This window comes from Bufo gargarizans, chromosome 2 (genome assembly GCF_014858855.1).
Source record: "Bufo gargarizans isolate SCDJY-AF-19 chromosome 2, ASM1485885v1, whole genome shotgun sequence".
Taxonomy (NCBI): Eukaryota; Metazoa; Chordata; class Amphibia; order Anura; family Bufonidae; genus Bufo; species Bufo gargarizans.
Window position 1 is genome coordinate 234,924,704 of NC_058081.1, and position 14,799 is coordinate 234,939,502.

At 37.0% G+C, this 14,799-nt stretch overlaps 1 protein-coding gene across 1 annotated transcript in view; it reads left to right on the forward strand.

The window, feature by feature from the left end:
- Positions 1–14,799, forward strand: part of SEMA3A (semaphorin 3A) — a 232,949-nt gene that overhangs the window by 175,745 nt on the left and 42,405 nt on the right. The window contains exons 7-11 of the mRNA XM_044280112.1: positions 732–874; positions 3,137–3,251; positions 4,262–4,331; positions 4,831–4,975; positions 8,152–8,371. Of these exons, the coding sequence (XP_044136047.1) occupies positions 732–874; positions 3,137–3,251; positions 4,262–4,331; positions 4,831–4,975; positions 8,152–8,371 (693 nt within the window). The remainder of the gene's footprint in view (positions 1–731; positions 875–3,136; positions 3,252–4,261; positions 4,332–4,830; positions 4,976–8,151; positions 8,372–14,799) is intronic.

Here is a 14,799-nt window from a genome sequence, read left to right on the forward strand (position 1 = left end):
CGTAATAATGTCTTCTTGGGCAGCGCAAAATTTTGCGCCAGATCTTCACGCACGATGGTGACCGCTGGCCCATTGCAATCAAATAAATCAGGTATGATTTTTTTTTTGTTTTTTGCACTATTTCAGGTTAAATCGATTCGCTACCACGAAGCACAAGGAAATTCGGCTTAGCAGCAAATCTAATTTATCCTGAAATTCAGCTCTTTGTGGACTTCAATTCGCTCAGCACTAATTATTATGAAGCATCTGAAGTCGATTTGCATAAAACTTGGTTTGACTACTGTTTTAACCATATTAACTTTGTAAATTAATTTCTACTGTAAAAAATTTCTACCGAACTTTGGTTCAGTTCCAGGTGGTACCTTGGAACCAAACCTGAGTTTGGTAGCAAGGTTTTTTATAGTATAAATTAATTTACAAAGTTATTACCCAAAGTCTTGCAAGACTACGCAAAGTAATAAATTTGGCTCATCAGAGCCAGTACATTTTAATACTGTATGGAGCGCTTGCTCTGTACAGTATACAAAGTTTTATGCGAATCGACTTCACTCATCCCTAATAATTATCTACTCAGCAAAGAGACAATCTTTATTATGTTCATAGCAACTAATCATTTTAAAGTACCGCTTGTTTCAAAAAGAGATTCTAGAGATTAGGAACTGATTGAGTTATTTTATAAATAATAAATAAGTTCTGATGACATTTGAAAAGTATGTTTCTAATTTCCTTAGATCCAAGGTTCATCGGTGCATATTTAGTACCAGAGAGTGACAACCCAGAAGATGACAAAGTATATTTTTTCTTTCGTGAAAATGCAATAGATGGTGAACACACTGGAAAAGCAACACATGCAAGAATAGGACAATTATGCAAGGTAATATAGAAAAAAAAGGGAGTGCAATTGAAAAAGAAACACAGAAGGTGAAATGCATGGCCAACTTCATCATTTACACATGCAAATGGTGTTCTACTTAAAGGGAACCTGTCACCTGGATTTTGGGTATAGAGCTGAGAACATGGGTTGCAAGATGGCCACTAACATCCATAATGCCCAGTCCCCATAGCTCTTGTGCTTTTATTGTGTAAAAAAAAAAACTATTTGATACATATGCAAATTAACCTGAGATGAGTCAGAGCTTGAAAATATGAATCTGCTCTGGTCACACAAGTAAGATATGACTCTTTTAATGTTAACTTGCATAAAAGGAGGGAAGTACAAAAATTCACAATACTTATTGAATTCGTCTGCAAATGAAATTAAAAGTGTAATTTATATGTTTAGGGTAACACAATGAACATTTAGAAAGGCTCAGTGAGGGTAGCATAGTAGAGGTGATAGGTTCCCTTTAAAGACCCCTTTCCACCAGCTGAGATTCAGCCAGGTAATTGCTAACAAGTGTTTGTAGAAACTCTCGTTAACAATAATCTGCCAGGGAAAAGGAGCCACCGATTGCAAGATGAACGAGCAAAACACTTGTTCATTGGGTGATATAGTATGATTGTTTGTGCAGTCACCAAAATCAACCTTGGTGTGATCTAAACAGCACTCTGCTGCCATCAAACAAGGACTATTTATGGGAATTAGCAACGACATCAGCAATCACTCCTCCTTATAGTGTAGAGGAGATCACTGCATGTAAATGTAGCGGCCTCCTTCACTGATGAGCAGGAGATTGCCAGGAAGGAATGCTTCCTTCCTTCCCTACAGTAAATGAATTTTTGGCTAACAGCTCTCTAAGGTTAACTTAACACATGCATCAAAGAAATCAATCCGCTCTTCCAACAGATAGAATCCTGCCAGTGTTCTCCGGTTCCAGCAAAGCCGGATAGTGCTGCATGTCTTCTAGAAGCCATTGACTATAATGGGATGCTGTACCGATCTGGCCACTCCCCGGCATATTTGTTGGGATTCATCCAACAAAATCCATTGTATGCAGCAACCTTTGTCAGTCCGAATCCTGGCTGATATGCCAGGGAGTGGCCAGATCCTTGCCACATCCTTTTATAGTCAACAGGGTCTGGCAGACATGTGGCACTATCCAGCTATGCCGGATCCAGAGAACTCTGGAAGGCTGTCCTCTGCCGAAACGGCCTGCTATTTTATTTTTATTTTTTTACACATGTGTGAAAGTATCCTAAGGTTTTATTTACCGATTTCATGGGGATTCATAATAAAAAAAAATCTTGCTCTGCTCTAGCACATTGCCCAAGTATATGGCATATATATATATATATATATATATATATATATATCTGTTCACTGCTTTACAGGCTCAACCACACACAATAGCTCATCATCCTGAAGAAAAAAGTGATTTTATTTTAATTAGATGCTATTAAAACAAGCATTTATCTGACACAGGACTTTAAATGCAACTAACTATCCCTTGGATTCTCATCTGGCTCTTATCAAAATGCCATGGCCTGCAATATAATTTTTTTCAGTTTATTAACTTATTTCTTTTTTTTTTTGTTATTCATTTTATGGAGGTCAAGAAACCAATCCCCCGCTGCTGTGATTATGCTATGGACAACATTTCTTAACACTTGAGTTTCATTTTGCTAAAGGCTTTTACTTTTTACTATTTGAAAAATAAATATTTGGCAACAGATTGATGTCATGTACTTTTACACTCATGAAAAAGACATCTTATTATTTTTAATAAGAGATTGTACACCAGATGTTTAGAGTGTTTAGAGTGCAATACATATGTATATGTATGCCCAATGGCATATGAATATGTTATTCATCAAGAACTCCTCTAGAGTATGTACTGTGATGACAAAAACCCACAAATCCTTATGAACAACACATTTGAGATATTTTCCAAATGCAAAACAAAATCATGTTTTTTCCCCCAAGAGACTAAACATACTAACATATTGCACAGCAACATAATTTATATCAGAGGATAAATCTAACGTTGTTGGAATGTGCTATAGCATGGGGAGCTTTTTGTATGCTGTGCATTTCATTCACATCACATTTTTTGCAAATGCAGCCTTGATTAAACATATTTGTAGTCTGGTTATAAGACATATGATAATTGCTTGTTATTTACAGGTTGGCAACATAAAAAAATATATAATCTGTTTTGGATAAGTTTATCAATATTTTCCTTTCATTTATTGGCAGAATGACTTTGGTGGGCATCGGAGTTTGGTTAACAAGTGGACAACGTTTCTAAAGGCTCGATTAATTTGTTCTGTTCCTGGTCCTAATGGAATTGATACACATTTTGATGAATTACGTAAGTTTCTTCTATGTATATTAATTAACATATAATTACAATTATTTTTTTAAATAATAATTATTGTCTAGCATGTTCTCGCATCAAATATCTAGGCAGTGTTTCCTAGCCAAAGTTCCCAGCAACCCTTGGGCTCTTTCAGCCTGCAGGAATGGCATCAAAGGTTCTCCAGGAGTGGAAACATTTTTCAAGGGTTTATCTGTGGTAATACTTTTATAAATCTCCATGCCAGGGTATTGAGATAATATCACAAAAAATCCCTTGTCTAGTAGCTGATCAGAAAAGAATCTCAATTTTTAAAAATACACATTTTTTATTTTCTTCCTTTCCATCCTTCCTGTATATATTTTTTTCATTAAGTTTACATACATAACAGGTTAAAGCAATATTACATGGAATATTAATATTGAAACTGACTCTCACTTGATAAATGGACTGTTCTAATATTCAGCTCAACATATTGTATAGTGTCTAATTTCTATAGAGTTGTATAGTATGGGATGGATGAATATTTCTCCTGAAATATTAAAACTGAATTAACAAAAGGCATTTTGATTTATAATCTATTTTTTTCAATTAGAAGTGAATGCACTGTAATTAAAATTGGCTTCTCACTTTACCATTTTTTCATATGCCACACGGAATCTAAATGCAACAAAGCAATTAAATCAAAATTGAATAAAGTATCATAATCAAAGTTCTTCAACACCAGGGACAGCAATCTAAGCATGCATGCCCATATAGTTTATTTTATTCCTGCCAGCCATATGTGCACCAAGGCAAATATAAATGTGACAATTCGAGCTATTTCACCAGGAATCCCTTAATCAACCTGAACTACTGTACCGATTCACTTTTGGGATCCATTGTTCAAGCTGTCATTTGGCACCGAGTGCTGCCTGTGCTAAGCTTGATGTTGACCATTTCTGTATTCTAAAATTGTATTGAATTTAGCATAAAGGAAGCAAAAAACATACAGTATATAAGATGCTTTTTCTCTTCTATTATAGAGGATGTATATTTAATGAACTCCAAAGACCCAAAGAATCCGGTTGTGTATGCAGTTTTCACAACTTCAAGGTAGAACATGCTCTCCATTAATTTTTCTAGCATTGTTGATACATTTAATCATATATATATATATATATATATATATATATATATATATATATATATATATATATATATATGTGACTGATGAAATAGATATAAGGATGTATTTTCCAGATCAGGCCAACTAAAAAGTCATGACACAAGGTGATGGCACATTTCTAGGTAGTATTGCTGTGTCACCTTCATTTCTCCCTGCACAATGGCGCTTACCTGACAACGCCTGTGGAGAGAATTGCAGCATAGCTCAATCCAAGTGGGGACCCCCCACTGAGTGGAAGGTGATGGCATATCCTGGCAATATGCCATTTATTTATGTCATAGGAATAACCCTTAAGCTAATAATTTGATTATTATTTTAAGTTGATCCAGTGGGATTTTAGCTTGTACTAATACCACTGCAAATAGGCAGAATGCCACCGTTCATATACTGAACTGATTATTATTGCATTTTCTTTTTCTTTTTTAGTAATGTATTCAAGGGTTCAGCTGTATGTATGTATAGCTTGTCTGATATACGAAGAGTATTTTTGGGTCCATATGCTCACAGAGATGGTCCAAACTATCAGTGGGTGCCTTATCAAGGAAGGGTTCCTTATCCAAGACCAGGAACTGTAAGTAAATTACTTGAACATGTATGCTGGATTGCACGGTGTATGAATATGAATCAAAGCTCATGCTTGGAAATGAACATTCCCTTTAAAATGTGTTCATTACCAACAATAAATTCCCTTTGAACATTTTAAAGATAATTTTGAATCACTTTGAATTATAGAAATATGTTTATTTAATAGAATGGACATGTGCTAGTGTAAACATAAACCTAAAAAGTTCAAATGGAAATATTGTTTTCCTTAGCAAAAAATAAAAAATTAAAGGAAACACCTTTATTGCCTTACGTGAACCTCCAAAAAAAATGAAAATAAGTATTGAACTCCTAATGAAAATTAAATAATTGCATTTTGCAAGTGATAGTGATGGAATGCCTAGAATGTGTGAACTAAGTATAGCTTTGTGACAATATTGATTTGTATTCCTTTTGCTATTTAAATATTAATAACACTGAGATCAAGGTTAAAACAAAGATAATCGATTGTGTCCCTGGTTGTATTTTCTTGAGAAATGTATACTTCTGGATGAAATCTGTTTGCAATAGAATCTAAGCTAGAATATCAAGACCATCAAGAATTTACTATATACTCTAAGTTGGTATCTAATCGTGTTCAATATCCAATTGTAATGTGATTTCAATGGGAAAGTAACTTATAATGTATTTAACAGGTAACTGAATACTCTTCACTAATGCGCATTAATCTTCTCTCCTGCTCCCATTGGCTTGAGTGCAGTGAATGTAAACAATTGCGATATTGTGGACATGCTTTATCATAGTAACTTATATAAGGCTTCCTGCCACTTGTCTAATTGATAAAAGCCAATGTGGATTTGTATGTGCTCACAAGAATAGCTAGAAATTTATAAAACATAATGCTTATGACTCACTTCTTAATCTACAATAGCGCGAAGTCTAATAAAGTAAATTGTATAGGTAATTAAAAAAAGGCTGGATGTGAAAGAAAAAGAGCTGACACTAATTTTTCCTAGATGTTTATTTCACCTACTATTAGTCATGTCCGTGGAAAGTTCTAAAATACTCACTGTCCTTTTAGCTATCCTACTGCATCTCTGTTTACTTATCTATGTGATGGCATCATATTAGCAGACTGGTCAGTCGTGGCCTGCTTTAATGATGTCACTGTGCGTGTAATGTCATTGCACTAGTCCATGATTGGACAGGGCACATGTACCGGTAACACACAGACATCTAAGCATCTTCAGGAAGGAGAGCAGGGAATCCTGAAGGGAAAACCCCTTTACAAATGTCTTTTCTGTAACAGTTATATTAGTTTCTATTTTCTCACTATGTCCTTGTGGAGTCATATTGTCACATGTAGCATGTGAGAGTTAAAGGGAAGCTAGCACTGTGTGTGTTCTATCTGTGGGCAGCACCAAGGACATAACTATAGGACAGTGATGGTGAACCTTTTAGTGACAGAGTGCCCGAACTGCAACCCAAAACCCACTTATCTATCACAAAGTGCCAACACGACAAGTTAACCGGAATACTACAGTCCAGTATAGTATATCTTCCATGTACTTCATCATTTAGCTATAACAGCCTACATACATTCAGTGCGCTGCCTGTGCTGTTCATAGCGCACCTTGCGCTGATAAATGGCAGCAAATGCCTATGACATATTGGCACACCATGGACATGGGTGCCCACAGAGAGGGCTCTGAGTGCAGCGTCTGGCACCCGTGCCATAGGTTCGCCACCACTGCTATAGGGGGTGCAAAGTGTGCAGCTGCACTTGTAACTAAGAGCGGGAGGGTGCCCATAAAGTTTTTCTTCCCCATGTGAAGAGACCAATATTGTAAGTGAAGAATAATTGTTGGTCAGCCATGCTAATAATTTTGCATTGGGGTCCAGGAAGCTACAAGTTACACTTCTGGGCAACATGGTTCAGAGCAGAAAGAGCTGAGCAGATTGGTATATAGTTTTGTGAAAAAAATAAATTCTGTCAATCACTGATAGGACTGCTGAATTGACACTATGCCCAGAATGAGCACAAGTTTAAAGAAATAAATTACTTAAAGTTATACTAAATATTTTCTTACAAAATTGTATATAAATCTGCTCATCTCTTCCTTTTCTATACCATGCTGCCTGCAAATAAAAAAGTTTGTTCAACATGAAAAATGTCTGCCTTTCTGTGAAAGGGGTTCTTTAGTTTGTAGATATTGATGACCTATCCTGAGGATAGAAAAGTAAATGGTTGGCACTAAAGAGTGATGGTGCTCAGTGGTAGGAAAATCACCCATATATAATAATATGAAGAAGAACCATCAACAAATTGATGAATGTTTTTCCATTTATTATTATTCCATCCAGTCATACATTTTTCGTCCCTTTCCCACGACCTTGGCTCTTACAAAATGCATTATTTAAGACAACCAGTATATAATACTATATAGTTATAATTTTGTAATTTATTTTATTTTTTATTTATTTGCTTATAGTGTCTTCCCACAAATTCATGTCAGAATATTTTTACTTTACCTAGGCCATGAACAAAGTCCTGGAAGAGAACCAAAACATTGGCCACTTTTTAATTTATGACTGGATGGAATAATAATAAAATATAATATATTCATCAATTTTTTGAGTGCTGTGGTTCTTCCTATTATTACCCTCAGGATAGGTCATCAGTATCGGCTCAATGGGGTCCGACACCCAGCACCTCCAACTAATCAGCTGTTGCAGCTGCCAGTGCTAGAAGCAAAAGTGTGAACAGAGCCAGAAGCAGAGCCAAACTGTAGTATGCTGACACAGGCACTTCAAAGTGGATGGGGCCTACTACTTCTGGCTTCATCCACTGTTTTAGTTCCATTGGTGGTGGCTGCCAAAAAATCTGATTGGTTAAGGTGCAGTGTGTCGGATTGCCACTGAGCTGAGCGATCTGTAAAATGCAGTACACCTTTAAGCTAATAAGTATTTAATTTATTGTGAGTGGTCAGGAAAAGTAAAAAACTAATCTTTAAATTCTTGAATAGGTAATTTCACAAAACTTAATATATTGATCTATAAAGATTTCTGTATACAGAAATATGTCTCTTGTCACTTGCTAAAGAAATAAAACTATGGTCGTGAGAAACATTTCTAAAGGCTAATTTGGCATAGCATTGCTGTAATAAAACATATTATTTTATGTCCTTTAAAATGTATTTTTAGTGCCCAAGCAAGACATTTGGAGGGTTTGACTCAACAAAGGATCTCCCAGATGAAGTTATTATGTTTGCCAGGAGCCACCCAGCCATGTACAACTCTGTTTTACCAATCAACAACCGTCCAATCATAATTAAAACAGAAGTGGATTATCAGTTTTCTCAGATAGTGATCGATCGTGTAGAAGCAGAAGATGGACAGTATGATGTAATGTTTATTGGAACAGGTATGCAGGTATTTTTTGGTCTGCCTTTAAAAAGTATATCTAAATCTGTAATTTACAAAGAACACACATGAGATGGTGTATTTGTCAGGCTCAACCAGAAAGTCCTAGTCAGTGCTGAAAATCCTGGTTAAAAGGAATAGCTTAAATATTAACACTAGGATGAGATCACAGTAAAGGGACGTGTGTTAGAAAGGATCTGTTTCATTCTGAGTGTGATATTATTACTAAATGCCGCCATCAAAGTATGCAATTGGGTACTCGGGGTCAGTTTTCAGATTCCTGTGTTGTAAATCTCCTGACTCAGTTCAAATTGATGCCTGACATAAATCAGTAGAAAACTGAACACTGGTTTGAAGCTTTAGCGCCTAACATTTTACATCTGTGGGAAAGTCTTGCAGTTAGTTCAGGAAGAGGGCAAATGTGGATTGAGAATTTAAGTGTGAAATAATTTTTGCTATGGGTGTTATGGTGTCGAGCTCTTACAATAAGTTCCCTTTCTGCTAATCTGATTCTGTGGGAGCTATAAAACTTTCTCTGTCATTCAGATGGATTCTGATTTCACTATAGTTTCTGGCAAAAACATTTTCAGGAATCTGGGTAGTGAGCAATTATATGTAGTATTCTGTATTAATACTATGGTGAGATCATGTTGCTTTGAAGGTAACCGTATTTATAGATTACCACACTTAAGCTGTTTAGTATATATATATATAGTCGCCCTCAAAGTTTATAGATGTACGATATGTTGAATTATTGAATATTGAACTATTGTGTATTTATTGGCTCTAGAATGTATAAACTGTGTGCTACTAATTCTGAACTATGATACTAGTATCTCATTATTTTTGCAAGTCTGTTTTTGCAGTGGTAGAACTAGGGCCTATGATATTTGCAATAACCAATATAATTTTAGCTGCAGGACAGAAATAGTATAGGTATTTATGGACAATTATTTTGACTAGTGTTCCATCTTTGTCTTCAGAATGCACGCCCTGTTCCCTAAAGCAAGCCTAGAGAGTGTTACTTTGTATAGGCTTGTCAACCACATTATAATACATATATCTTGTACTTACGAATCTGTATTTGTACGAGTTACATGCAATGTATTGTCCAAGCTAATTAAATGGCACTTGTAGTATTGCAAGCTGTGACAGGCTTGAAGCCTATATGTTGCCCTCAGGTTGTTCACATGTTTTGGGCATATGTAGAATAGTAACGTTCTTGAGTAGACACTTGGTTAAAGCTGACAGAAATGTTAATTAGCACATCACTGTGAAACCTAACAAGATGACCAAATGATACTAAAGAGTAAACTGTCTGTCTGACCTGAGCAAAGCATCAGTAGACACCTGTGAGAGAGGAAATATATACTGCACCATTTGTCTTGACAGGTGAAGATTATTTATTAAGCGTTTCCATAGTATAACTAAGAACCCTAGCACCCTCATTGCACTGGTTTGATACCACCATGATGAATTATTAATAAACAAGTTTAATTATGCATTATCAATTGTCTTCTCATCACCATTCCTTACAAACATGGTGATTTGGCTAAAAGACAGCTGCTCTTCATCTCTTCTAAATGGGAAGTACGTAATCCAAACTGAACAGACCATGGATGCCTGAGTATTTCTTTACTTCCGTAGATAATCCCTATCAATGTCACAGTCTTAAATCCCAACATTAAACACGATGCTAGCAGTCAAAACAACAAAATGAAGGTCTATAACATTTTTTGGACAAAAAAATATCCTAGTGTTTAAAAATGCTACATAGGATGCAATGTCATAATATAATGCAAGGTACCCCGAGATACAGTATGATGATAGATAATTATTTGCTATATTTGATACATATATAGCATATAAAAAGTTAAAAAAAAATTGTATTCTTCTATCCTGTAGCTTGAGTGACTTACCAAGTGCAATCAATGTCTCATGAATCAATTCTCTAAATATATGATCTGAGGTAATATTTCAAATAGTGGAAGAACTTCTGTCATTAAAGTGAATTAATAGTCCTCTTATCCTTTAGCCAAGCTGTAAACTGGAGCCTATTGATCGCAAAAGAAGTAGATGTTTTAATTTGTGTGAAAGTAGTTGAAATTCTACTCTTGAAAACTTGATCTGCAGCTCAGATACAGTGCAGCTTTGGTACCTGAGGCCTGATCACAGTCTCCATAGTGATTAACTTATGTTACCTTTGACCTCTAAAGTTTCTGCAGATGCAGAGGCTCCAACATTTACATTGAGTGTTCTTCAGAGAGAGCCAATTCATTTTAATGAAGGTGCCCAGAGGTTAGTTGTCAAGTTTCACCCTTTCGTTATCAAAGTCTGCATCTAACCTAAAACATTTATGGTGTAATAAGTGTTGAAAGTTTTCACTACAATATTTTGTTCTTGACACATTTTCTTTCAGAACTTAAATTAAATTCAGCATTCAAAATACTACCTTTCACTTTTCTTTGGAAATTAGTTATAATGAATCCATTCCTTGCCTTGGGAAAACATCACAATGCACTACTATACTATGAGTAGGTTATAGTGAAATCACATGGACATTTCTTAATAGCTATGGGATCACATGCATTCTGTCTATGGATAGTTTGTTGTTGTAGCCTACAGACACGTTTTGTCTGGATAAGCAGCTGTCCTATTCTTCTGGCAATCCAGAATATTTCAAGTTGTTTAGATGTCTGTTTGAGTTGCTTTGATCACTTTTAATTATTTAATCTTTTGCATACTGGGGTATCATTGAGAAAATATTGTGAAGAACCACCAAAAAATTATATTGAACATGTCCATGTCCGCTTTTAACTTCTTGCTACACTTTACCATTATCATAGTGCACATAGGCCAGATCATTAATACATTCTACAGTTTTTGTTAATCTATTCCCTAAGAATTGTCCCTAGCAGCAAGTCCTTGGCTCAAAATCAACTTCAATTGATGTTGTCTTCTGTGGGATATTTGGGGAGCATTTCCAACTTGCCAAAAATTGCTATGGGAAGTAGAGATTTAAAACTGTGAAATCTTTGAGCCAAACAAAATTGTTGGCCTATTACCTTACCCATTTATGTAGGTAATAACCCAAAGTTACACCTTGTTATATTTAAAATTTGAAAAAAATGACCAAACAAATGTAGAAATCAGACCTGACCCCTATATACAGAGCCCACACCAGACTCCCCTCAGGCTAGACCCCAAGCAATACAGACCCAAGACCAGACCCCATTTATACAGATCCCTTTGATTACTTCCTGTTTCATGACATTCTATTACATCATGGGTGGGTGGGCCTTAAAGTTATATATTGGGGGATTATAGCTCCCGAGTCCATGTCATCACCTTTGACATACAATAGAAATCAAAGCATTTAAGGGTTTTGCCAGTGGCAGAGTATAGTAAGATTACTGATGTTGAATAGCATAATGCACTGAAATAAAGAAGTTCTACAGTGTATTATACAAGTGGTCAAGCCCCCCAATGGGAATAGGAAAATGTAAAAAAAAAAGAAGAAAAAAAAGTTTAATAATATTTTCCATTTAAATGTTATTTAATGTGTAAATAAAAACACTTTAAAACATAAAAATGCATATTTGCAATGAATGTGTCCATTTTGACCTATCCTTAAAGGGGTTGTCTCATCACAGACAATGGGGGCATATGGCTAGGATATGTCCCCATTATCTTTTAGGTCCCGCACATATTTCGAGAATCGAACCCTGAAAGTGGTGGAGGGCATACTGCGCATGCACAGCTGCCCTCAATTAATTTGCTATGGGGTCGCTAAAAATTGCAGAGCGCTGGCTCTTTACTTCTAACCCATAGAAGTAAATAGAGGCGACAGCCGGTCATGCGAGGTGGGGAGCGTGCTTGGTGGTGGTCGGACCGGAGTCTTCCAGCCACCACTTTGCGGGGCTCCATTCTCGATATAGCTGTGGGTCCCAACTCTGGAAACCGCATCTACACTGAGAACGGACCCTTGAAGATTGTGGAGGGCACACTATGCGGTGCGAGGTGCCCGCCTATTGAATCCTATGGGAACAGCGCTTGCAAGTGGCCACATTCCACACTCCGTTCTCAGTGTAGGTTCGGGTCCCAAAGGTGGGACCCACACCTATAAGACAATGGGGGGCATATCCTAGCAATATTCCCCCATTATCTATGATGAGACAACCCCTTAAGGGGTTAATAAAGAATTAACCACTATATATACTGTACTGACTCCAGATCTCAGAATATATTGTCCATTTCTGGTCAGATCCCAGACCATAGCCCACATACATAAAGACTCCATACTCAGGCCAAACTTTTTTTACCAGAGTCTCCTAGATATTCTGGGATTCTTTGCAAGTATGGCATTATTATGTAAGAGCCCGATCCAGTGGAGGATATTCAGATGTTTTGGTGGAGCAGTCTAAGTAAGGACATACAAGATAAAACAGCCTATAGCAAGCAATCAGATCACATGTTTCCATTCACTAGCTGTGGGAGATATGACAGAATGAATTTAATTTACTGCTATGACTCACTGTGTGGTTAATATGTTTCTACATTAGTTTTCAATAGTCCCATACCAATGAAGCTTACAGTCTAGTTTTACCTAGATACAAAGATAAGATAAACACTTACATATCTGATTTCTTAATAGATTTTTACTGACAGATGTTTGTATAAGTCTGACAGATTCCTTCTAGACTTTAACTTGATGTGATCTGTATTATAATTCACATATAAATGAATGTATATCAAATTATGGATGAGCACTTAGCAGTCTTAAAAAGTTATAAACTGTTAACATTTTAGTCTCCACATCTGACAAAAAGCCAGTCATTACAATTTATTGTTCAAAGGGAGAAGCATGGGAGCAGACGTGTGATGTAACGTGCGCTGCTCCCTCCTAGGCGACGGCAAGATGGCACTGCGAACTGGAGCCTCTGCTCGTTGGCGGGAACTCCGTTTGTTGGAGTCCCCTAGAGAGTGAGTGAGCAGTTAAGCGCTTTTTCACCCTTGCCTATTTGGAGGTGGACACCACAGTGGCAGAGTGGTGGAGCCGATAGCACATAAGGTTGATGCCGCAGTGGGTGAGGAGATCGTGTCTTGGAAAGGCGTCCGGACGTGCCAGTGTGTAGCGGTTGTTGGTGCATCGTGGAGATGGGAGCTGGACGGGTGAGCCATGGATGTCTCCAAGTGTAAATAGAGAAGTGATTTATTGGCGGAGAAGTAAAGGTCTGAGCCTGTGAGTTGCAGAACAGAGGAGCCGATATTGTGAGAAGTGGAAAAGTTGATCCTTACATGAAGGTCGGTAAACCTGTCAGAAGCAACCAGGTCAGGAAGGATCGAGGCAGCCACCTGTGAACTGGAGCACATAAAGGAACTGACGGTGATAATATATTTGTTCCCAGAATAATATTTGATAATACACCAGGAAACAAATACTGCCCCACTGCAGCGTAACCATTTACCGGTAATATTAAATTGGGAAGGTGGTGAAGTTTTACAGGGGAGATAAAACCACACTGAAAAGGTTTGCGAGCCTTGAAGAGATCTAGGCCCGGTTTTCTCATTTTTATTCTGCTCACCGCTCAAGGATATGTAAGGTACTTACTGGTTTCCATAATATCCTTACACCTATCCTTCCCATTTGAGAGACTGGGACATAATTAGACTTGCATCAGAGTATCAACTTGAAGATCATTTACGGCTTTCTATTTCTCCTTATTGTTGTCTATTCCTGGACTATAAGGTTGATCAGTTGTAAGGAGGAAGAGGGGAGACTAGGATATTACAGATATTTAAAGTTGATGAAATTAGCTGCCCCTTTCTGCTTCCTTTAATTATGGACTATAAGTGTTCTCTGACCATGGTCTATGGGCCCTCCATTGGCCATTAGGTGCTGCAGGATTATGTACATATGACTCAAATTGGTCGAATAATCTCCAATTGTCCTAAGTGGGTTAGAAGGTATGGAGAAAGAAGGGGAGGGTATGTAGGGGATAGACGGGTGAGGAAGGGAAGGGGACCTGGGATTGTCAACTCAAATAGAGCAATGGCAAAACACACAGGAGGTAAAGGGGAGAAGATCCAGCTGAATTTGGATAACTCCACATTCCCAGGAAGTAAAGGGCAGATCAGACTAAACAACAGTTGCTAACTAGTATGAATAAACAGATGAGTTGCCCAAGAAATCTCCTGCAAATAAAGGGAGATATTTTTCAAGATAGGGAAGGAATATATATATATATATATCTTCAGATATTAGAACATAACATCTCCAATATTGTTGGTAGGAGAGGGGGGAAGATTCCCTGAATGAAGAGAGAGGTACCAGAGAGAATACATTAGAAGTTGATGTCAGTAAAACAGATGAGGAGCAAATACCTAGCCTGCAGGACATCTTTTTAGAAATAAAAAAATGCAATTCTG